Source organism: Pseudonaja textilis, chromosome 12, assembly GCF_049901715.1.
Source record: "Pseudonaja textilis isolate UNSWEBS1 chromosome 12, rPseTex1.2, whole genome shotgun sequence".
NCBI classification, from domain to species: Eukaryota; Metazoa; Chordata; class Lepidosauria; order Squamata; family Elapidae; genus Pseudonaja; species Pseudonaja textilis.
Window position 1 is genome coordinate 11,772,936 of NC_142001.1, and position 25,575 is coordinate 11,798,510.

General features: G+C 43.0%; 1 protein-coding gene across 1 annotated transcript in view; it reads left to right on the plus strand.

Annotated features, from left to right (window-relative positions):
* The first annotated feature begins 2,321 nt into the window (after positions 1 to 2,321).
* The window catches only part of XPNPEP2 (X-prolyl aminopeptidase 2), a 35,592-nt gene continuing 12,338 nt past the window's right edge, over positions 2,322 to 25,575 (plus strand). The window contains exons 1-13 of the mRNA XM_087941029.1: positions 2,322 to 2,678; positions 5,833 to 5,906; positions 7,445 to 7,555; positions 9,410 to 9,473; positions 12,232 to 12,336; positions 14,396 to 14,482; positions 14,709 to 14,855; positions 15,431 to 15,532; positions 16,612 to 16,693; positions 20,149 to 20,347; positions 23,287 to 23,376; positions 24,299 to 24,408; positions 25,282 to 25,359. Coding sequence (XP_087797155.1) covers positions 2,627 to 2,678; positions 5,833 to 5,906; positions 7,445 to 7,555; positions 9,410 to 9,473; positions 12,232 to 12,336; positions 14,396 to 14,482; positions 14,709 to 14,855; positions 15,431 to 15,532; positions 16,612 to 16,693; positions 20,149 to 20,347; positions 23,287 to 23,376; positions 24,299 to 24,408; positions 25,282 to 25,359 — 1,301 coding nt within the window. The 5' untranslated portion in view covers positions 2,322 to 2,626. The remainder of the gene's footprint in view (positions 2,679 to 5,832; positions 5,907 to 7,444; positions 7,556 to 9,409; positions 9,474 to 12,231; positions 12,337 to 14,395; positions 14,483 to 14,708; positions 14,856 to 15,430; positions 15,533 to 16,611; positions 16,694 to 20,148; positions 20,348 to 23,286; positions 23,377 to 24,298; positions 24,409 to 25,281; positions 25,360 to 25,575) is intronic.

Below are 25,575 nucleotides of genomic sequence, written 5' to 3' on the forward strand. Positions count from 1 at the left end.
TTTTATAGCCCTGTCTAAGGCTCATCATCAGAGGTGGCATTCAGCAGGTTCTGACCAGTTCTGGAGAACCAGTAGTGGAAATTTGGAATAGTTTGGAAAACTAGCCAATACCGTCTCTTATTTAGTCTAAAACTTGCTGGGAAATATTTTAGGATTCTATAACTATATAACTATAACTATAACTAACTATAACTATAACCATAACATATAACACACACACACACACATATATATATAATATGAATTATGCTATTATAAACTCTTTTTTTGGAGGATTAAAAACAGGAATGGAAATGAATTAAAATATATAGATAAACTTTGGCAAAGTGGAAAGGAAGAAAAAATATGATTATTAATGATTATAACTAAAGTGAAGATAAAATGAGACATATTAAGAAGTTATTTTAGTGATTTACTGGGGGGGGATACTTTAAAATATGTACATTTTAAAATATACAGTTGATTATTTAATGGATATTAGAAGTGTACAATGAGAGTATTTTATTATGATTAAAGTAGGGGGATGAAAAATACCATGTGGATCCTAAATACATTGACTTTATTTTACTTTTACTCTTTTTAGATTGTTTATTATATATTGGCTTCGAGAAAATTAAGGATAATAATCATGTGTAATATAAAATAAAATAGGTGGTAAGCTGAAAATGGAAATAATTAGGGGATAAAGAATTTAAAACCTATGTGTGGATGAAATGATATTGATATTGAATTAATGAATTGAAATATGAAATGCAAATTTATTTAAAGATGAGTGAAATGGATAATGATATGAGATGATATTGTATAAGATTAATGGAAATGAAAGTATGACTATGTACAAGTGTTATAATCCGTAATCATGTTGTTCACCTGAAGAGATGTGTAAAAATTTTTAAAAACTTTTATTAAAAAAAAAAAGAACTGGTAGCACTGAAGAGGTTACCTAGTTTGGTCATGAAACGCCTGCGAGAAAACATCCAGGCTCAGAAAGCACCAAGGAACCCTTCCTTTCAACCCTGAGCTACAAAAATTCTCCTTCACTTGAGAAAACGTTATCTCCACCATGGAAGAGCCCTCCAAAGCATTTATAAGTTCACAACTCCTTGAGAACATTCACACAGATTTGCCAAACATGAATTGTAGGCTAATTTTGTGCACTGGCCTTTAACTTTTCCCATCATCTACAACTAGTTTTTCCTTTGAGCAGAACAGAGACCAAAGCTAGCAGCCTGACACATATCAGATGTTTCCTTTTTACTAACACAGTTTGTATCTTGATGCAATTCGATCATCTCTCTCTCTCTCTCTCTCTCTCTCTCTCTCTCTCTCTCTCTCACACACACACACACACACACACACACACACACATCTAAAAACACTGAATCCAGAGGCTGTGAACTCGCCATTGGGTTTCCTTTTCAAATTGAACTATTATTTACATTTCAATGTTTTTTTTTTAAATCATCGATCGTTTCCTTTATTTTTAGTGGTGGTGTTGTTTTAACCCTTCCCTTTTTTGGCCTGACTGTTTTTATGAGGTGTGCCATGTTGCTGACTGCCATAAACTTCCTTTTTGTAACCTTCAGTTGCATAGGAGGTGAAGTTTCCTTGTTTACGCTTTGTCCCTTTGAGCTTAGCACCTCCCAGTGAAAACTTTGAAGTTTTTCAACCCAATTCTTTTTTTTAAAGGGGGGAGGGTTTCAATTGGAGTATATTACTCAAAGCAAGACCTCACTCCCGGGACTGTTGCCCAGCCTAAAACAAACAACTTCTTCCAACTTGATTCTTGCTTCTTGTCATTGCATTTTCTACTCCAACGGCCACATTTAGAGACTGTTGAAGTTCCTCCACCCACTTCAGATTCCAAAGACAAGACTTATCTGGTATAAACACCCTGGGCCAAGGAAAAGCTGGATCATCTCTAAGTCCCTCCTAGGGACCACCCAGAACTGATCTGCAACATTCTGAATGACGCCTAGATATTTGCTCTTTCCTTGCTACACTTTCATAGACTTCATGGGTTTCCTACCCCGGGTTGGCAAGCCTGGGCTCGAACCCAGAGACAACTGAAGTGTAAACAACAGAACTGGCTTCTCCTGTTTTGTTTTGAAAAAGCAGCATAAAAACACCAGTGTTCCGGAGGAAGAGGGAGAGGGAGAGGGAGAGGGAGAGAGAGAGAGAGAGAGAGAGAGAGAGAGAGAGAGAGAGAAGGAAGGAAGGAAGGAAGGAAGGAAGGAAGGAAGGAAGGAAGGAAGAAAGAAAGAAAGAAAGAAAGAAAGAAAGAAAGAAAGAAAGAAAGAAAGAAAGAAAGAAAGAAAGAAAGAAAGAAAGAAAGAAGGAAGGAAGGAAGGAAGAGAGGAAGGAAGGAAGGAAGGAGAGAAAGAAAAAAAGAAAGAAAAGAAATTGCTTTCCGACACTGAAATTTGGACTTTGCCTTTCTCTCTCTATCACATGCTGCAATTTGCTTTACTGGAGAAAACAGAAAAAGAGGCTGATAATCTGGAAGATTGTTTGGACTGTCCTGGACTGCACTTCCACCTTTGGAAGGTTGGACTCTCACCTGGCTGATGAATTAACCTGTCCCTGAGATTGTTCTCTTGGAGACATCACCAGTCTGAGGAAGGACATGGCCTCCATTTCTTACATCCTACGAGCCTGGATTTTGCTCTTCCTTCATGGTATGTATGGGGTTTGAGACCAGGACACTCTTTCCTGAAACTGAGAAACCAGGAGAAAGGATGTTTTACTTTGTGTTACTCTCCAGATTAGTTCTCGTGACTTCAATGGTATGGTGAGTACAGCAAAACTGAGAGGACTTCTCTGGGTGGATTTGACTCACCATGTAGCAACGAACAGTGACATTTCTTTCCTGGTCACCAGCTGCACATAGCATGGGATGCTTTTTCGTTGCTTTCATTTCCTTTTCTTAGTTCTGCAGGACCTCCTGATCTAGGGACCATGGGAAAAGTCTTGTTTAGATACACGCCAAAGCAAGGGTCTCCAACCTTGGCAGCTTTAAGACTTGTGGACTTCAACTCCCAGGAAGTTGAAGTCCACAAGTCTTAAAGTTGCTAAGGTTGGAGACCCCTGCTCCAAAGGACAAAGCAGAAAGGCATGGAAAAGTAGAATGATAACAAGTTGGAAGGGACCTTGGAGGTCATCTAGGCCAACCCCCCGCTCGAGCAGGAGAGTCTATTCCAAATATTAGCCTCTAACCAGGATCGAACTCACAGCCCTCTGATTGTGAGTTAGGAACTCCACCTTTAGTTCCCTTTTCTGTAATATTAATGTCATGTATTGAGTCTAATCACAGCCATTCAGAACTCTCTGGCCCATGAGATTGTCAGGACTAATTGATCCTATTTTGAAGTGAAGGGATGCAAATTATCTCTTGTTTTAAGTTTTATTTCAGTTTTCCACATTTTAAGAACATCTTTTTTTAGCGAACAGAATGATTCCAGGTTTTCACATTTCCATACAAACATGACTTTGATTACATACTCATCTTTTACATTTAGTTTCATATTAGTTTACATATTTTCTATTATTTTAGGGACGCAGATGATCTCTTAATGATATTAAATCCAGAGTCCAAACTAATTAGAGCTGGCAGGGATCCAACATTTGCTATTTTTTTGCATATAGTTCTAGCCGGGGCCAGTCCCTATCATTAGGTGAGATCTAATGGGTAATTACAGTACTGATACAATACCGTATCAGCAGACTGCGGACTCTTTGATGCATTAATATGGTATTTGCTACGGCCAAGAAACGAAACTGGAGAGAAACACTCATGAAATGTTTTGCCTTGACCGCTATAATAAGGTGACCAGCCTTGACTGCTGAATATCTTGAGCATGGAGCAGCACACCCCTTCACAGTTTGTTTTGAAAACTTTTCTCATTTATTATTACGCTAAAAATTTTCCCCGTGTTAAGATGGGTTTGTCTCCAGATTGCAGTTGACCCAATATCCTGCTGAGCAGAAAGGATGTTCCAATGTTGTGGTCACAAGCAAGGTCAAATCAAAAGAGAGTGACATAGATTCGAACACACCAAAGTATTAAATGTGCAAAATGTACATTTAGTGTGACTTTTTTTTTTTTTTACTCAAATGGATGTTTGTAGCCCTTTTCTTGCGGCGGTTCTTGCAGTCGGAATCAAAGTTGGGTTCGGATCAGAACTCCAGTTTCTAAAAGGGCATCAGGAAAATTAGGATCCTATTAGATTTGGAGGTGAAAATATCATCAGTAAGAATGACACCCAGGTCTTAAGTCCTTTCCACATTGCCAAGAGAAAGGACCTTGCTGTCATCACTTGTAGTGAGGGTTGAAAATTGTATTTTTTGCTGTCTTCACTGCTAACTCCTTTCTGAACCTATCTTGGGCTCAGCAATGAGTGGTGATGCCCTGGTTTCAGATCTACAAGAAATATTAAGCAAAATGCTGGCTGGGGAATTCTGAGAATTGAAGTCCGTATCTCTTATAAGATGCTGAGTTTTAGAAACCGTGCTAGAGTCAAGGGTGGGATTCAACCGGTTTGAACCAGTTCTATACAACTGGTTGTTATGATTCTGTGCTTTTCTGAGAACTGGCAAATCATGCCCCTGGCTGAGCCTGCCCCTCTCCGCCTGCCCCTCCCTGACCAGTCAGTTCTTATTGCACGTGCCTGACATCATGTCATGGCCGACATCACTGACTGCATTCTCCCTCCTCAGTAACTCCTTAAAGTGTTTCTTTTTTTTCCCCCTCCCGACGATCAGCTGTTCTGACGATCAGCTGTGCCAGGATCCCCCTCGCTGTCTTTCTGCTTCACCCGGAGGCTTCCCTGAGGCCCAGGAGGCCAAGAAAACGGGGGAAGGGAGGCTGCAAAAGAAGAAGAAACCACGCCCACCCAGTCACATGGCCATGCCCACCTAGCCATGCCCAGAGAACCAGTTGTTAAAAAATTTGAGTCCCACCCCTGGCTAGACTAGAGTGCCTTCATTACAAACATCTTCCCCTACATTGACCAGAGGCTTTGAACAATACTGGGTAGGTAGATTCAAGCACCCTACTGATTTCCCACAATGCCTTGATGATGCTTCATCCCAGGGCATCTAAATTAAAATGGTGCTAGATTCAGTCATCTTATCTTGAGGATGCACCTTCTCAAACTTCATTGATGACATTAAGGTGGCTCAGAATGTGAGTGTCTCTTATGGTGCCCAGCAAAACCTGAAAGTTGTGTCCTTAAAGGTAAAGGTTCCCCTGGCACCTACATGCTAGTCGTTTCTGGCTCTAGGGGGCGGTGCTCATCTCCGTTACAAAGCCGAAGAGCCAGCGCTGTCCGAAGATGTCTCTGTGGTCATGTGGCCGGCATGACAAACGCCAAAGGCGCACGGAACGCTGTTCCCTTCCCACCAAAGGGGCTCCTCTTTTTCTACTTGCATTTTTTACATGCTTTCAAACTGCTAGGTTGGCAGAAGCCGGGACAAGTAACGGGAGCTCATTCTGTTACGCGGTGCTAGGGATTCGAACTGCCGAACTGCCGACCTTTCTGATTGACAAGCTCAACATCTTAGCCGCTGAGCCACCACGTCCCCATTGGGTCCTTAGAGGAGACAATTTGCTGGAGGACACTTGTCTTTTCCAGCCTTCCAAGTGATTCCAGTCCTTTCATTTTACAGGGTTGCAGGAGGAAGTGGATGTGTGGTTTCCCCAGCCAACGTTTTGACAAAGGGAAAACAATGAAAAAGAGATAGTTGCAAATTACTTGGGTGGATGGCTGTTTGACTTCCCAGACCATTTAAAGAAGGTTTGCTTGAATGAGAGTTTTGTTCCTTTCACCCTAGGCTGCGTCACAGGTTATCCTAAGCAAACACGCTCCGTGTCAGCAGACACAAGAAACTGTATGGTTAACCCACCGGTGAGTTCCTGAATTTTGCCCCAAATGTGTGTTCTTCTAATATGTTAGAACAGTTTCTCTCCACCACCACCCTCCCAAAAAATGTTCTTGTCAACTTCTGATGCCCGAGCAAAGCCCCGTCCTTCCTGGTCAGGAGAGTCAATCCAGTTCCACTGTTGCAGCTCCTAAGTCCTTCAGGATCACGCCAATATGAAATTTGGGAGCCAAATCCCCGTTTTCAGTCATGTCTCTCCGTTTTTTCCTCTTCGCGGTTTGTGTCATAAAAAGTTGTACTGAACCAGTAAAAGAAAGTTTATATGCCTGTTTTCTATAAATTACCCCAAGCCAGAAATGTCCACAGGCAGATGGTCAGAAAAGTGGAGATGACAGCCAAAAACATCCAACTGAAGCCTTGTGTGGCTGCCTAGCAAGGAAGGAGGGAAGAAGGGAGGAAGAAGGGGGAGGAAAAGGAGGAAGGGAGGAACAAAGGAGGGAGGGACGGAGGAAGAAGGGAGGGAAGGGAGGGAGGGAAGGAGGGAGGGAAATGGGAAGAAGGAGGGGGGAAGGAGGGAGGAAGGAAGGAAGGAAGGGAGGGAGGGAGGGAGGAGCCCTGCACTTTTGAAAGGGCGGGGCTTTGATCACAATTGGGTCCCCCATTTTCCTTTCTTTGACCCCACCCACCTGCCCTGCGGACACCCCGCCCCAACCTCTAATGAAAAAAAAAAAACTCAGTAAAAATTATGATTATTCTGCTGAACTCCCTACTTCATTATCACATCCTGGGCTATATCATCCTGGAAATTGTGAATTCTTTTCACAAAAAGCCAGGTGCCGTTTCTTCTCGACTCCTAACTCAGCTGCTAAACTTGAGGGCTGCCCTGTGTTTGCACTTATTTATTGACCGTCATTTGTAGACGGCCTGCCTGCCCAACGGACTTGACAGGTCTTGAGGTTCTTAAGCCAGGTTATTTATTTTTTTTCTGGCAACGAAACAGAACTTGATGGTTCATCCTTTTTCTAACTTCTCAATCTCACCCTGGGGACTTTCTACAGATCTGTCACCCTCAAGCCCTAAATAACTCTGATCCCGTTGAGCTTTTCAAAATCATCTGGGTGCTGGTTATATACACAGCGATAACTGTGCCGTGGTGGGATTCAAACTTTTTGACTAATGTTTATGTGGGTTTGGCTTGGTGGGCGTGGATTGGTGGGTGTGGCTTGGAGGGTGTGGCAGGGGAAGGAGACTGCAAAATCCCCATTCCTGTCTCCACCCCACTAACCTGCTTTCCAGCTCCGTTCTCCTGTGCAGGGCAACCAAAGAAGACCCAGCCGATCAGCTGGGACTCAATGGGAGGCGGAGAATAGATGGGGTTGGCGGGGCCAGTCAGAGGCGGTATTGGCCGGTTCTCCGAACTACTCAAAATGTCAGCTACCAGTTCTCCAGAACTGGTCAGAACCTGCTGAATTCCACCTCTGGTACAGACGGTGACCTCTCTTATCCTTCTGTCCCTCTCTTCCCTCTCCTAACTCTCTGCTGCCATGTTTCACTCTGTTGTAAGTACTTGCCACCTACGGCGATTGTGACTAGCGAGCGGCTGAAGGCCCTGCGTGAGCGCATGAGAACGCACAATCTGACAGCCTATATTGTGCCTAACACTGATGCACACCTGGTAAGTCAAAGACGACAGGAACGGATACACCGGGTCTCCAGGGATGGAGCAGTGAGGCAGGGAGATGGAAATTCTAACCCTGGTTGAATTTCCACCACCGGATGAACAATAGCACTTAGACTTATACACCGCTTCACAGGGCTTAACAGCCCCCTTCAAGCGGTTTACAGAGTCAGCCTCTCGCCCCCAACAACCCGGGTCCTCATCTTACTGACCTCGGAAGGATGGGAGGCTGAGTCAACCTCGAGCCAGTCAAGATCAAACGGCTGGCAATAAGGCAGAATTAGCCTGCAACCACTGGGAAGGGAGGGAGGGAGGGAGGGAAGAAGAAAGGAAGAAGGGAGAAAGGGAAGGAGGGAGGGGGAGGGAAGGAAGAAAGAAAGAAGGCAGGAAGGCAGGAAGGCAGGAGGAAGGCAGGCAGGAGGGAGGGGGAGGGAGGGAAGGAAGGAAGGAAGGAAGGCAGGAGGAAGGCAGGCAGGAGGGAGGGGGAGGGAAGGAAGGAAGGAAGGAAGGAAGGAAGGAAGGAAGGAAGGAAGGAAGGAAGGAAGGAAGGAAGGAAGGGCAATAACAATTAGATGCTGCTTCCTAATGCTTTCCAGCCCTCTCTAAGCAGTTTACAGAGTCAGCCTCTTGCCCCCCAACAATCTGGGTCCTCATTTTACCCACCTCGAAAGGATGGAAAGCTGAGTCAGCAACTTGTAAGCCCAGGGTTCTCTTTCTGCAGCCTTCAGACATGATCTTCCTTAGAGGACCCAGCTTCTCACCATTCTCAAGTGGTAAATATGCAGGTAGAGTCGAGGAAGCCCTGACAGAAGCTCGAATTTCAAACTCCTACCATAATTCAGTTCCACCTGTCCGGGGAGTCCATGTAGATTCCCAGTCTTAAGGGTCTATGACAATTCACTGCGGCTAACTCGTCACAGCCAACTTGCCATAGAACAAGTTTCTGTGGCCAACTCACTGCAGGACAAAGAATTACACTGATATCAGAGAAATGGTGGAATAGAATCATTAAAGAAAGGTCTAGAGAAACTCTTAGTCATCCAGGTCATGGTTGTCCCAAAAGTGCTTTTTTTTTTCAAGAGGCAACTGGACTTTCTGGGGTTTTTTTGAAGACATTTTGCTTTTCACCCAAGAAGCTTCTTCAGCTTCTTTCATAAACTTCTTCTGCTCTCAGAGCTGAAGAAGCTTCTCGGATGAGAAGCGAAATGACTTCAAAGAAAAACCAGAAAGTCCAGTTGCCTCTTGAAAAAAAAAAAAAGCACTTTTGGGACACTAAAGAAAGGATGCAAAAGGAGGGATGAAATGAAATCTGAATAACAAAAAAGAAAATATTTTAAATCTATTTTACATAAATTGAATTGATAAATTATCCTGTGCCGAATTGTCCTACAGCGAGTTGGCTGTGGTGAGTTGTTCCTGGAGAGTTGGCCATGGTGAGGTAGCCACAGTGAGTTGTCCATGGAGAGGTGGCCATGGACAGTTGGCCATGGAGAATTGGTCATGGAGAATTGGTCATGGAGAGGTGGCTATGGTGAGATAGCCACAATGAGTTGCTCATGGAAAGTTGGCCTTGGAGAGTTGGCCATGGTGAGGTGGCCATGGAGAGTTGCCCATGATGAGGTGGTCACAGTGAATTGGCCATGGGGAGTTGGCCATGGTGTGGTAGCCACAGTGAGTTGGCTCTGAGAAGTTGCCCCACTCCAAGTCTTAGCTACAAAAGATTACTTAGGGGATCTACTAAACGAGTATCGAGTTTTCTGAAAAGCGAAGAGGCTAGATAGGCCTGGGATCCTGTTCGCATGAGGCAGCCAGGAGACGTCTCTTGTTTCTGAAAACCTTCCCATCTTCCAGAGTGAATACATTGCAGAACGGGACAAGCGACTCACTTGGATGTCGGGTTTTTCAGGATCGTCTGGTGAGTCCTCTTCCAGATCTCCAGAAACCCTCAACCCCCTACATTTCTTAGTTGAACCTCAGGTCGTCAGGCATCAAATTAGCAGCTGTTCTGAATGCCCATCGGCGATCAAGTCCTTGACTTACAACAGTTCATGTAGAGACGGTTCCAAGTTGCCACGGCACTGAAAAATAAGCGACTTATGGCCATTTTTCACACTTACAACCATTGCAGCATCCCCACGATCACGTGAATCAAAATTCAGGCACCTGGCAATGGACTCCTATTTATGATGGTCGCAACGTCCCAGGTTCACATGATCATCTTTTGCGACCTTCTGATAAAGCCAAGACAATGGGGAAGCCAGATTCACTTAACAATGGGGTTACTAGCTTCAAAACTGCAGTGATTCACTTAACAACTGTGGCAAGACAGATTGTAAAATGAAGCAAAATTCACTTAAGTTTCACTTAGAACCAAAATTTTGGGCTCAGTTGTGGTCGTAATTTGAGGACTACCTGTAGGAACTATGAACTAGGCAAAAAATAATGAAGTATAATCCATACATCCCACCCTAAACATCTTTCCCATTGTAACTTCCTTGAAAATAGTACAGTGGCACCTCAGGGCAAGGCTGAGTAACCTGGATCAGGCGTCACCAACCTTTTGGACCTCAGAGACCACCAAATTCATAATTTTAAATCCCGCCGACCAGAAACCCTGGGAAAATCCCCCCAAAAAAAGTCTGCAGGAAAATTCCCCACCCCATTTTCCTACCGATCGATCATTCTTTATTTGGGATCACAGGATACCGTCTCCAGCTCTGTTCTCAGGGCGGCGGTGGGCGGGGGGAGAGACTTTTGGCTTCATGCAAGGAAAGCAGCAGAAGCAGCAGAAGTCTTTCCTTCTCTCCCCCCAAATCCGCCAGAAATGAGTCTTTGTGAGGCTTGTTGCAGCCTCTTGGAGCAGGAGGCCTTGCAGGGTCCCAAGGACTCATTTCTGGTGGAGTTTGGGGGAGAGAAAGAAAGACTGTTGCTGCTTTCCTTGCATGCAGCCAAAAGCAGAAGAAGAAAGAAGCGGAAAGAATCAGCCTGGTGGCCAGGCCAGGCACATGGGGTGAGTGGGGCAAGTTCCCCCCCTCCACCCTTTCCCCCCTCCCCTCACTATCTTGTGGTGCTCGCAATGCAAGCGACACAAGCCTTGTGTTCCCGCGGGCCATGTGGGCGGCGCAGCCTTGTGTTCCCACGCAGTACCGATTAACTGCTTTGAGGGTGACATTTCTCTGCAGACCACCAAAATTTTCTTTTGGACCACCAGTGGTCCCCAGCCCACTGGTTGGCAACCACAGACCTAGATCATATTTTTTTCTGTGTGGAATACACAAAAGCCACTTTTGCTGGGCTTACAATGGCTCATCTCCAGTCCCGGGATAAATGCAACGTCAGATCACTCCACCCCGTGGGTGAATTATGACTATGGTTAAGAAAGAAAAAACAAAAAAGAACAAATGTCTGTATGCAAAATAATAAAAATGAAAGGCATTTTTTTTCTTACTGAATCTTGCCTCAGCAGAACTGCAGGGCTACGGCTCTATTTAATGGCTTCAAGATGCTTAAATGTGTTAGATGCACTCCCATTTTGAGCACTCTCTAAAAAGCAAACAAAAAGGGAGATAAACCTCCCACGTGTAATTTCCCACATCTGTCGCCCAATCGCTGAACCTAGAAATGTATGTAAACTAAAAATGTCTCCACAGCTTTCTCTAGTCATCTGACCTTAGCAGATTTCAGAAAAGGCACACTTGAGATTTTAAAAAAACCTCATGCGTCGCATTAATTGGCAAAATATTTTCACCTTGCTTGGAAGATGGATTTCAGAGAGACTAATACTTACTCTCAGTTTAAACCTAAACATCTTAATCAGTGGTGGAATTCAAAAAAATTTATGACTGGTTCTGTAGGCATGGCTTGGTGGGCGTCCCCACCCCACTAACCTGCTTTCCAGCTCTGTTCTCCTGTGCAGGGCAACCAAAGAAGACCCAGCCGATCACCTGGGACTCAATGGGAGTCAGAGAATAGATGGGGGCAGGGTCAGTCCGAGGTGGGATTTGCCGGTTCTCTGAACTGCTCAAAATTTCCACTACCGGCCCAAAATTGGAAGAGTGGTAAAAATACCGATAGAGGGAAAAATAATTGAAAAAATATTTGAATGTGGAGAAATGAATAGATTGACGCTAGAAATTAAAGAAAAAGAAGAAACTGGATATTACAGGGTATGGAATATGTTTTATCAATGGATAGAGAATAGAACAACCTAAATAAGATTTGATGTATTTATAGAGCAATTAGAGAAATTTAAGCAAAGTTATAACATGTGATATTATTATGTATATGGGAATATATATGGGAACATTGATGTATTGTTAGATTTGATCAGAAGAATATCATTTATAATGTTTAAATAATTGAAATATGTAGCCAAGTCGACGCACGATTGAAATGGAATGATTGTTTTCTATGAAAACAATTAAAACGTTATTTTTTAAAAAAACTCCGCTACCAGTTCTCCAGAACTGGTCTGAACCGGCTGAATATCACCTCTGATCTTAACTTATAATAAAGATTCACATGCTATGAAGCCCATGCAGTGTGTCCCTTCATCACCAAGCAGAAAATGACATCCTGGGAAAACAGCAGTGAAAACTAAACTTAAGAAGAAGTTGTTTTCCAAATAGATTTTGTCTTCTCAGCCCCTCTGATTTTTAGCATTTCATCCTTAGGGACTGGCGTGATCACCCTGCAGAAAGCTGTTCTCTTCACGGACAGCCGGTACTGGATCCAGGCGGAGCGTCAGATGGACTGCAATTGGGAGCTGCAGAAATCAGGTATGTCCTTGTCTTAATTTTATCTTAGAGCTCCACGTTCTCTTTTCAGCTCCAGTGCTGCCAAACTATCTTTTAGCCAGGTAAGCAATGTCCTAAAGTAATGTTCCTCAGCTGGGCAACTTTAAAATGAATTGAACAGAATAACAGAGTTGGAAGGGACCTTGGAGGTCTTCTAGTCCAACCCCATGCTTAGGCAGGAAACCCTATACTACTTCAGACAAATGGTTATCCAATCTCTTCTTTAAAAACTTCCAGTGTTGGAGCATTTACAACTTTTGGAGGCAAGTTGTTCCACTGGTTAATTATTCTCACTATCAGGAAAACTCTCCTTAGTTCTAGGTTGCTTCTCTCCTTGATTAGTTTCCACCCATTGCTTCCTGTCCTGCCCTCAGGTGCTTTGGAGAATAGCTTGACTCCCTCTTCTTTGGGGCAGCCCCTGAGAGATTGGAAGACTGCTATCATGTCTGCCCTAGTCTTTCTTTTAATTAAACCAGACATACCCAGTTCCTGCAAATCTTCTTCATATGTTTTAGCCTCCAGTCCCCTAATCATCTTTGTTGCTCTTCTCCGCACTCTTTCTAGAGTCTCGACATCTTTTTTACATCATGGTGACCAAAACTGGATGCAGTATTCCAGGGGTGGCCTTACCAAGGCATTATAATGTATTGATTTCACCTCCCAGAATTCCCTAGCCAGCTAGAGAATTCTGGGAGTTGAAATCCACACACGTTAAAGATGCCAATCCCACCATCCTAAAGCAATCTTCTCCAAACTTCCTTGCTCCAAATGTGTTGGGACCACAACTCTCAGAATCTCCCAGCCAGAAGAGCATGTGAACTGGGTACCATTTGAGTTGCTGAGCTTGAGTTGCTGTGGGGTAGGGCAAGAAAGAGAATCCTAAGATGCTTTATTATAACCTAGGACTAGCTGGTTGGTTCCAATACAAAATGTGTCTCTGAAGGCATGAAGAACCAGGAACTATTGCAGAAGCTGCCGGACAACAATCCCCATGTCTTCTTACCGTCCCTTCTTACTAGGGGATTCTGAGAGTTGTGATCACAACACATCTGGGAAAAGGTAGCTTGGAGAAGAAGTTGAGCTGCTTCACAGTGGGTTGGTTACAGTGAGTTCCCCGAAGCGAGTTGGCCATGGTGAGGTGGCCACAGCGAGTTGGCTGTGGCAAGTTATCCCATTCCAATTTTCCAATCCTTCCCTGAAAGTCCTAGAAATCAATCTTGGGTCTTCTGCTTACTCAGAAAGTGCTCAGCCACTGTTCCATGGTCCTTCCTACAATTGATTCACAGGCTTGCTCTTATGACCCCTGAAATGGCACTCAGCTCCTGCCATGTTGGTCCTGTTGTGGCCCCCCCGGCGGCTGGCAGAGCTGGCAGAAGAGTTGGACAGTGAGGAGGTTGGGGAGGAACCTGGGCCAGTCCTAGAGGCTGAAGAAGACTTGTACGAGGGCTCTGTGTCAGAGGCAGAGATGGGGCCAGGACAGTCCGGCAGTTGTCAGTTGCCTTCGGATCAGACAGCAGTGAGGCGGCGGAGTAGCTGGAGCTGGTTCCCAGCTTGCGGATGCACAGAGCTGCCAAAAGGAAAGAACAATTACAAACTCAGGGTCAAAGTGGGAGTAAGCAGGTCCACAGGTGAACAATGAATGGCCCCTCCCATAAGGATTAAAAGAGGAGCAAAAGGGGAGAGGGCTTTTGCAGGAACCAATTCATTGTTCATTCCATCAATGTGAAGAGATTCAGCTCCTAGAGACTCTGTGCTAAGCCCTTCCTTGTCAACACTGCATTTGGAAATATTTACCAGGCAACTTTCCAAGATAGAAAAGGTTTGAGCTCCTAATTATACCCTTGAAAGAAGGCTAGGCCGTTGGCTGAATATAAATGCAAGAAATTCACATTTGTTTAATAAAAGTATTCGGTGGGGACCAAGAGTCTGCTTAGTGCTTTTTGGGGAAGCCCAGGGCAGAACAGGTCCATGCCTGCACAACCTAGTCCTGCTTCTAATTCAGAGAAAGAGGCATGGGTGCCTGATGTCTTCTCTTTTGCAGTGTGGGTCACCGCTATTGGACAATGGCTACTCAATGAAGTTCCTGCTGGGGAAACCGTTGGATTGGACCCCTTCCTCTTTTCTGTCGGTATGGAGCATCTTTGGAGTTTCTCGGGCACATCAGGACAGGCTCAAGAAGGAGGTGGTTGGTTCCCCCAAGGAAGACGAGGCTACCTCACTGCCCTGAATTAGCCCTGAAATGCTGAAATGCCAGCTGTTGTGATGTCCCGCATCTCCCATTACAGTCTCCTAGCTGACAACAGCCGTTCTGCTGTGATGTTTCAAGATCTCTCCTTCCCATTGTCTTTCCCTAGACACTTGGGACAGCTATCACCAGATCCTGGAAGATGCCAATAGGATCTTGAAAATGCCTGAAGTGAACCTGGTGGACCTCGTGTGGGGCAGCGAGCGGCTTCCTCCGCCTACCAACACAATCTATCGCCTTACAGATGACTTCATTGGTATGTTTGGGGTCCAAGGTGCCAAGTGGAGATTGGTGGGAAGGTTGGGCCACTTTGTCTGGAGACAAAGGATGTTTGTAGTTCAATATTTGTCTGGCACGAAGGATCCGGAACATTCGTTAAGTTGTGGCACAGAAGATTTATTCAAGTCTATGCACAAGAGTCTAGTCAATTAAAATTCAGTAATAAATTGGCGGCAGATAAGGGTCAACAAAATTCAAAAGAAGTTGGATTTGGAGTTGGACTTGGATCGTTTATGGCAACGTAAGGAATCTAAGCTGATGACATATTTAACTCCTCCAACACCAACACCACCCCAGCTCTGTCTGCTCTTCTGCAATATTTCTGGAAGGAACTCAGTTTGAGAAAGGTAGTCTTACGGCAATCCTCCTCACCTTAAATTGGCTACCTAGCAGTTCTGCTGTTTAATAGAAGCAGCACTTCAGGCCATAAGACAAAGGTATTGTTTTTCTTGCTCTCTTGGGCCAGACTAGTTGCTCTTTTATTGTGAAGGCCAGGAGATTGGCATTTTCATCAGTCAGACCTCCCACTCCTATGACCTTTCCTTCCTTTAGGAAGTACCTGGCAAGAGAAGGTTGCCCACGCTCGGTCGCAGATGGAGCAACACAGCAAGGAGCCCACAGCAATTTTGCTCTCTGGTCTTGAGGAGACGGCATGTAAGATGGCTAATATTTAACAGGCATCTTTTTATACCTTTCTCTCCTAGATCCCTCCTTCTCTCTCCCTCCCTCTCTCCCTCCCTCTCTCCTCCCTCTCCCTCTCATTCTATCTATCATCTATCTAGATATGTATCTGTCTATCGTAGATATCTATCTAGATATGTATCTGTCTATCTGTCTATCTAGATATGTATGTCTATCTGTCTATCTAGATATGTATCTATCTAGACATGCATTTATCTATTTAGACATCTGTCTGTCTGTCTATATCTATCATCTATAGATATGTATCTGTCTATCTAGATATGTATCTGTCTGTCTATTTATCTATTTAGATATCTAGATATGTATGTATGCCTATCTAGACATGTATCTATCTAGATATGTATGTATGTATGCCTATCTAGATATGCATCTATCTAGATATCTGTCGATCTGCATCTACCTATCTATCTATCATCTATCTAGATCATCTATCTCTATTTCTATCTCTATATCCATCAACTAGCTAGTTAGCTACTGTATCTCCAACCTTAATTTTATAAATATCTCAAGGCGTTGAACACCTACCTAATACTCCTCCCTCCTCCTTTGTTCTTCCCAATAACAACCGAAGTTGAGCCCAAAGTCACAAGATACTTTCATGTCTAAGTTTGTACTAGAATTCATAGTGTCCTGGTTTCTAGCCTGTAAACACTAAGCAGTTTACAGAGTCAGCTTATTGCCCCCAACAATGTGAGCCCCTACTTGACCAACCTTGGAAGGACTGAAGGCTGAGTCAACCTAGTCAGTCAGAATCGAACTGCCAATCTGCAATACTGCGTTCCAACCACTGGGTGACCACATCTCTGCCCCGCATAGGAAAGATTCGGTCGTGTGTCTTGTTTCCTCATTACCCAAAAGCTCTAGTTATCTCTTCTTCCTGTCTTTGTCTCGATTTTTTCTTCCTGGCTCCCTGCGGTGGCCTTGGCTGCTTCCCTGTCCTTCTTCTGCTCTCCTCTCTTCCTTTAATGGCTTAACGGCTATCCTGGTTTAATGAGGGAGACATTACAGACTGTTTTTTTGTTCCCCCGTAGGGCTCTTCAATCTTCGAGGAGATGACATTCCTTACACCCCCGTCTTCTACGCTTACACTCTTCTCACCAAGACAGATATCAGGTACTTGATCTCCCTGCAACAATTCAGACAACAGTCTGGTTCCCATCGTAAGTGGGAGCTTCCGCAAATCGTGGCCAGAGTCCAACTGAGTGGTCAGCCACCCCCTTTCCATTTCTTTCCTTTCCCTTCCCATTCTGTTTTTCTTTTGGCTTTCCATCTCTACCCCCACCGATGCTCAGACATCTTTGGTCTGTCTTTAGGAGAGAGAATCGCCTTCTTTATCTTCCCATGGTTTTGCAAAGACTTTTTTGCTCCCATGGGTTCTCTTAAGATCCCTTTTCTGGGCAGAGTCATTTGGGTGGCATACGCTGGAGTTGCTGAGGTCCTGGTAATCATCTCTGCAGTTCTTGAGGAAAATAGAGGAACTAAGGAAGCCCTTGGTACACATCTCCTGCATCCAGGAGATGCGGGAGAATCCAGCTATCATCCAGTTTTAGGGCTTAGAGCAAGGATGTCCAACCTCATCAACTTTAAGACTTGTGGACCTCAACTCCCAGAATTGTCCATGCTGGCTGGAGAATCCTGGGAGTTGAAGTCCACAGGTCTTTGTTGTGACCAAGGCTTCTGAGACCATCATTATGCACAAGCTTATTTTAAAAACAAGTCTTGTTTTATTGCAGTACTGGGAATTATTTTTATTCCCAGCCAGTAATTAATATCAAACAGTCCCTCAAGATAAGCACCCACTTTGCTTTCCTGTGAAATGCTGCCAATAGCAGAAGTGTCAAATAAACTAGAACAAAAACCAACCGAAGTACAAAGAGCTTCAAGAATGAGTCTGAACCGAACGAACGACTTTGCTTCCTGCAAAGATTTCATCATCTTTGCATTTCCTTTATCCCTTATGGGAGGGGCAATCACCTCCAAGCCTTACTCCCAAGTCACCCCTTTTGCCTCAGCTGCTCTCACCTTCTAGCAGTTCTGCGCACTGGGAACAGGCTTCCCTGGTTCCTCTGCCTCGCTCCTGCCAGGCTCTGGAGGTTCCGGAGTCAGCACACAACTCCCAGATGGCCCTGGCCCCATCTCTGCATCAAACACAGGACCCTCGTCCAAGTCCTCTCCAGATTTCCAGATTGGTCCCTGTACTTCCCCACTGTCCGATTCTGCTGCCAGCTACACCAGCTGCCAGTAAACCACAACAGGAAGGCCTTGCTACACATTTGAAAGCCTTGTAAGATCTAGGAGAACATCATGAGGCTGTCCAGTTTTAGGACTTAGAGCAGGGATGTCCAACCTTGTCAACTTTAAGACTTGTGGACCTCGAGACAAACAAAAAAACCAATAAAAATTATTTTTAAAAAGTCTTGTGGACCTCAACTCCCAGAATTGCCCACGCTGGCTGGAGAATACTGGGAGTTGAAGTCCACAGGTCTTAAAGTTGACAAGGTTGGACACCAGCGGTTTGGACCCCCAAGTTAAATGTTGCATCCCTCTGTTAAAACAACTTAGGATTGCATTAGCTTTTTTGGCTGCTGCTGCACATGGCTGACTCATATTTAGCTGGTTGTCCACTAGGACTCCAAGATCCCTCTCACAGTTCCTGCTATTGAGCCTGGTTTCACCCCAGTCTGTATGTGTCCTTTGGGTTTTTCTTGCCTAAATGTAGGGCTTTATTTTTCTCTACACTGAATTTCATTTTGTTAGATAGGGCCCAGTGTTGTAGTCTGTCAAGATCCAGCTGGATCTTGAGCCTATCTTCTTGGGTATTAGCTATTCCTGCCAGTGTAGTATCATCTGCAAATTTGGTAAGTTCCCCTTCTATTCTCTCATTGCAAATGGAATATAAGGACGTCAGGGCAAAGAGACTTTTGACCATTGGCAGCAACGTGGCATGTCCACATTTAGAGACAGCAAAAGGGTTGGTCTGTGTGCTTCCAAAGCCTCTTGGCTGGATTCCACAAAGGAATCCAAGTGCTAGCTGGATCTTTGAAACCAGCTGGTACTTTGAACCAGACTAGAACTCTGAACTGATGTGGCAAGATGAGGCTTATGTTCTTGAGGAAGAAATGGCTTACAGGGCTTGTAAAATAAAATTTAAAAAATCATGGCGAGAATGGGAAAAGAGCCATGTTTATATGGAGCGAACTTTGTGTGGTTGAAAGCAAGCATACATCTTGCATTTGAATTCACAGGCACACAAAGGCAGAGGGAAGACTTCGGGTTGTGAAAAGCCTGCAGTGGGTCTGCCTCACAGCTCTTTGTGGTCAAATAACTTCACTGTTTAGGATGGCGCAGATGGGGAGGTTTTAAAATAAATGAATGGTTCCACCGTCGTTCGTGTTATATTTGTATATATTTTCGGCAATCAGCAAAACAAATGCGAGGGAAGAGGTCAACCTGATGTCCTCCAGATGTCTTGCACTAAAGTTCCAAGAGCCTTTGAACATATGGGAATTGTAGTTCAGCGTATCTGGAACAGAGCGAGTTGAAGAAAGCTGACTTAAGCCTTTTTCGTCGTTGCTTGGAGAATAGTTGTGGAAATGCCTTTGAACCCCAGGAGAAGCCCATTCTTAGTCGTTGGTCAGTGGGTTGAAAGCTGCAAGAAGTGGGCTGAAATCTTGGCAGGGCCAAAATTCAGTGGGTTGACGTTATGTCAGTCACCAGCTCTTAACCGTGCCTGATTGGCAAAGAGGCTACGGGGCTAAAAGAAGGAAGCATGGCCAGGACATGCGACTCTCCAACCCCATGGGACAAGAGTGGGGTGAACAGGGATACTTCTAGTGGGATCGGAGCTGTCCTACGAACGCTGAACCACAACTCCCAGCAGCCTAGCCAGCATGGCCAATGGGAAGGATGCCGGGAGATGTAGCTGCCCAACATTTGGAAAGAATAGAATAGAATAGAATAGAATAGAATAGAATAGAATAGAATAGAATAGAATAGAATGGAATGGAATGGAATGGAATGGAATGGAATGGAATGGAATGGAACAGAATAGAATGCTGGAATGAAGAATAGAATAGAAGAATAGAATAGAATAGAATAGAATAGAATAGAATAGAATAGAATAGAATAGAATAGAATAGAATAGAATAGGGAATAGAATAGAATAGAATAGAACAGAACAAAACAGAATAGGGAATAGAATAGAACAGAACAGAACAGAACAGAATAGAATAAGGAACAGAACAGAACAGAACAGAACAGAACAGAATAGAATAGAATAGAATAGAATAGAATAGAATAGAATAGAATAGAATAGAATAGAATAGAATTCTTTTATTGGCCAAGTGTGATTGAACACACAAGAAATTTGTCTTGGTGCAAATGCTCTCAGTATACATAAAAGAAAAGATACATTCATCAAGAGTCAAGAATCATAAGGTGCAACAATAATAGTCATAGGGTCTAATAAACAATCAAATCATACTAGGAAACAGCAAATATAGGCTACATTTTCCCCATTAAACTCATTTCCAATGGGACCTCTCAAGTTTCCTTTGATTTGTCCCCAGTCTGTTTGTGAACCGCAGTCGGCTGAGCCCCGAAGCCCTCCAGATGTTGACCGCAGGATGTCCGGGATCTCTGTGTGTGAAGGTGGAAGACTACGGCCGGATAGGTGACAGCGTGAGAAAATATGCCCACCAAGATGGCGTGATGATCTGGATCGGAACAGAATACACAACTCTGGGGCTTTACAAGGAGATCCCTCAAGTAAGAGAAGAGAGATAAAGAAAGATAAGCTAATTCTTCTTCTTCCCCCAACTATCCTAATCTCTTATTTCTCCCACTATTATAAGGAGAATAGTATCTCCTAACCTCTCCCCACCGATGAGCTATCTCTTCTAACACCTGCAGTTAAGGAGAAACTTCCTAGCAGTGTGGGAAATGAACCAGTGGCTTGTCTTCAGAAATGGTGGGCGCTCCATCGCCGGAGACTTTTAAGAAGAGACTTGACAGTCACTTGTCTGAGAGGGTATAGGTTCTCCTGCTTGAGCAGGAGGCTGGACTAGAAGACCTCCAAGGTCCCTTCCAGCTCTATTCTATTCTATTCTATTCTATTCTATTCTATTCTATTCTATTCTATTCTGTTCTGTTCTGTTCTACTCTATTCTATATTCTAGTCTACTCTATATTCTATTCTATTCTATTGTACTCTATTCTATTGTACTCTATTCTATTCTATTCTATTCTATTCTACTCTACTCTACTCTACTCTATTCTATATTCTATTCTATTCTATTCTATTCTATTCTACTCTACTCTACTCTACTCTACTCTATTCTATATTCTATATTCTATTCTACTCTACTCTACTCTACTCTATATTCTATTCTATTCTATTCTATTCTATTCTATTCTATTCTACTCTACTCTACTCTACTCTACTCTACTCTACTCTACTCTTTTCTGTATTCTGTATTCTGTATTCTGTATTCTATTCTATTCTAATCTATTCTACTCTTATATTCTACTCTACTGTATTCTATTCTATATTCTATTCTATTCTACTTTATTCTACTCTATTGTATTCTACTCTATACCTGTTGAATCCAACAACTTAAAACCATTTTTAAAAGATCGGGATTTAAGCAGAAGCACATCATCATCTTAGAAGTTGTAAAACAAGGACAAAACAAATTTAGCAAGTAGAAGAGGATAACTATCAAATTCATGTCCATTATTACATCAGGCTATCAGCAATTTTAAAATAAATAAATAAAGAACTGGACCTGTGCTAACATTTGTACCAAGCTCCTAAGCGCAAAGCAAGGCCAATGTAATTCTTAATTTCTAGAAAAGCGGGGGGAATAAATGCTTGATTTCCAAGTGAGGAGGGCTTTATTCCACTTCCTTTTTCCTCACTCTGATCCCTTACACCTTGAATCCTCCAGAATCATGACAAGGAAAGATATCTGTGCTGCTGTTCACTGAAAAAACTTTTAAAGATGAACTGCGAAGAAACAGAGGGCAGATTAATGTAACTGATCAATGGAATTTGCTGTCATGAGTGATACAGTTGGTTAATATTTCACCTCTGAATGAGCCTCCTGTAGTTCTGCTAAACTTTTCCCCAGTTTTTCTGACTTGAGTTTCTGGGGCAAACTCAGGCTCTGGGGACAAGCTAGTACTTTTTTCTCCTCTCTATCCCACATGAAGTTCTGATAGAGAGGAACATTGCAGATCTTCTGAGATTCGTGCAGCAGCAAAAAAAACTCTTGCAGGAAGTGTCCCATCCCAGAATAAACCTGACCTGAAATGAAATACTCCAACAGCAATAGCACTCAGACTTATATACCGCTTCATAGTGCTTTACAGCCCTCTCTAAGCAGTTTATAGAGTCAGCATATTGCCCCCAACAATCTGGGTCCTCATTTTACTGACCTTGGAAGGATGAAAGGCTGAGTCAACTTTGAGCCAGTCAGGATCGAACTACTGGCAGTGGGCAGAATTAACTATAGCAATAGCACTTAGACTTATATACTGCTTCACAGTGCTTTACAACCATCTCTAAAGAGTTTACAAAGTCAGCATATTCTTCCCAACAATCTGGCTCCTCATTTTACTTTACCCATCTTGGAAGGATGGAAGGCTGAGCCAACCTTTACCCTGGTCAGGATCGAACTGCTGGCAGTGGGAAGAGTCAGCCTGCAATACTGCATTTATGCTGTGATCACAGGAAAGGCTTGTTGCCAGTTGTGCATTTATAGGTGCATCGCTCAAGAAACTGCTATAATTCCCAAAGCGCTGTCTTAGGCCTATGAAATTTACCCTTGTAGTAGGCTGTATTGCTATTATCATCTTCTCTTTTCTCATCTTCTCATCTTTCCTACTATCTTCTCCTATTGGTATGAATTATGACTTGTTGGTTGTATCTTATGATTAATGATTGCTAACTATGAATTATGATCTATGACCTATTACTTGGTTGTTGAATATGTGTACATTGAGAGCTTGTGAACTGGATAGAAATTTCTTGTGTGTCCAATCACACTTGGCCAATAAAGATATTCTATTCTATTCTATTCTATTCTATTCTATTCTATTCTATTCTATTCTAGTCTAGTCTAGTCTAGTCTAGTCTAGTTTAGTCTAGTCTAGTCTAGTCTAGTCTATATTTTCTATTGTATTCTTATTCCTATTCCTATTTCTATTCTACTCTATTTATTATTTTATTCCATTCTGTTATATTCTACTCTATGCTACTCTATTCTATTTATTATTCTATTCTATTCCTATTCTATTCCTATTCTACTCTATTTAGGAATAGAGTAAAGTATAGAGTAGAGTATTCTACTCTATACTCTACTCTTATTCCTAAATTTATTCCTAATTTTGTTCTGTTCTATTCTATTATTATATTTTCTATTCTATTCTATTCCTATTCCTATTCCTATTCCTATTCTATTCTATTCTATTCTATTCTATTTATTATTCTATTCTATTCTGTTCTGTTCTATTCTACTTTATGCTACTCTATTCTATTCTACTCTATTCTATTTATTAGGGTTAGGGTTCTATTCTATTCCTATTCTATTCCTATTCTATTCTGTACTCTACTCTACTCCTGAATTTATTCCTAATTCTGTTCTGTTCTATTCCATTCCACTCCACTCCATTCCATGCTAAATTCCCACTTTCCTTTTTCGCAGGAAAACCTCTTAGAGGACGATTATTCTCCTGTCATGCTCTCCAAGGCTGTCAAAAACTCCAAGGAGCAGAAGATGATGGAAGCTGCTCATGTATGTAATCCACAGCAGGGACACTCATCCCCTGTGATGCAATGACCTTGAGAGTCAAGGTCCAAAAGGACCTTGGGGAATCATCTCCCACAGCTGGAAAGATTTTGAGTGTTGCATAATTGTGAAGCTCTGTGAAGCAAAGGGGCCTAAAAGCTGAAGGACAGAGAGGCAGGGAGGCGGACGTTAGAATAACGCAGTGTGAACTCATAAGGTCTCAGGGGATTTTCTGTTTTTTTTAGTTCCTTTTAAATGGGTGGCCTTAATTGCAGATATTTTGGATAGATGTGTTGCCAATTCTTTTCTCTGCAAGCTGGTTTTTCGCCATGTGCAAACAAATATATGCAGAGACCTCTTCTTCCCCATTCTGCTTTTATAAATCTCACTGAGAAGGAGAGTCAAAATGTGTGAGAGGCTTTTTTTGGTTAATGTTCTAGTTTCCACCGAACATAAAAATAGGCTTGGGAAGGCCGGGAGGCTGGAAATTGGTCCTGGAACCACACTTTAGTAGCTGTGTACACACAGAGTGTTTAACTTGGTTTTTAAATTAACCTATTTTGAAGAGGTGGGATTCTCCCAATGGACTGGATCGCACTAACCCCAAAAGCCAGATTTGCACATCAGGATAAACCATTAAAAAACCTGCAAACATTATTTCAAACTAACCGAAGCAGACTGTTGTGTAAATATAGCTCCAGGGGTTTTACTAACCCAGGGAAAGTGCTGAGAGAGCAGAACTAAAAAAATTCCCTGTTTAAATCTTATTCAGATTCCAGCAAAAATAAAAATAAAAACAAGGCACGTGTGTTTTCCTATCCAATCCTGATACTGCAACTTCTCCCCTCCTTGCTTGTTCTCCTGCTCCGGTGCAGGGTGAGTGACGTTGGCCCTTATCTGGGTTTCTCTTTGCTTTGCGTTGGCTCAGATACGCGATGCTGTGGCGCTGATCCAGTATTTGGTTTGGTTGGAAAAGAACGTGCCCAAGAACTCTGTGGATGAGGTGTCTGGAGCACATTACCTGGACACGCTACGAAGGTCAGTTTGAATGGGGTGATTTTAAGTGCTGCTAATAAGCAGAGGGGAAATAGTACAACTAGAGGATCAGCTAAAACATTAGCTGAATGAATGCACCCATTCCCCAAAATGAATGAATGAATGAATGAATGAATCTATCTATCTATCCTATCATTTATCCATCCATCCATCCATTTATCTTACCTTCTATCCATCCATCCATCCATCCATCCATCCATCCATCTATCCTACCATATATCTATCTATCTATCTATCTATCATCTTTTCTATCTATCCAACCTACCATCTATCCATCTGTCCATTCATCCATCCATCTATCTATCCTATCATCTATCTATTCTATCATCCATCCATCCATCCATCCATCCATCCATCCATCCATCCATCTATTCTATCATATCTCTTTCTCTCTCCCCCCTCTCTCTCTCATCTATCTATCTATCTATCTATCTATCTATCTATCTATCTATCTATCTATCTATCTATCATCTATCATCTATCATCATCTATCATCTCTTAGAGGCTGCTATGCAAAATTTTGTAGGTTTGTCCAAAATTGATTCCACAAATTGGTTGGCACCTTGATGCTTTGAATGGTCAACCAGAGATCTGATATTTCAAACTAGAGAACTCTCTTGAACTCATCGGATATTAAATTAATGATGCAAATCAACTAGAATATATCACATAATCCTAGTAAGAAATTGAGCTCAATTGATTCATTACCCTAAAGGATAACATGAATTATTCAAGTTTTAGCTTAGCGCGCTATGCGAACCCAGCGACTGAGAGCTAATTCAAGAAACTCTGATTGTTTTAACACAAGGTGAGGATCCAGTCACAGGATACCAGATGTTCTTTCTTTTTCCACAGGGAAGAGCTCTACTGCCAGGGGCCGAGCTTTCAGACCATCTCAGCTAGTGGCTTGAATGCGGCCTTGGCTCATTACAGGTACTGGGAGGAAGGGGCGGGGGGGGGGGAAGTGGGAAGGTTTTAATGGAGGGTGTAGAACAGGCAAGTGTTTTGTATAGAAGCTCTTCCTTATTGAGCATATTAAACATTGGAAGAGTTCAGATTCTCAGAGGCTACTCATCTTCATGTGGTTTATATCTCAACTCTGGGAGGAAACGGAATCAGGTGGCTCTGGAACACCAGATCCCAGAGAGA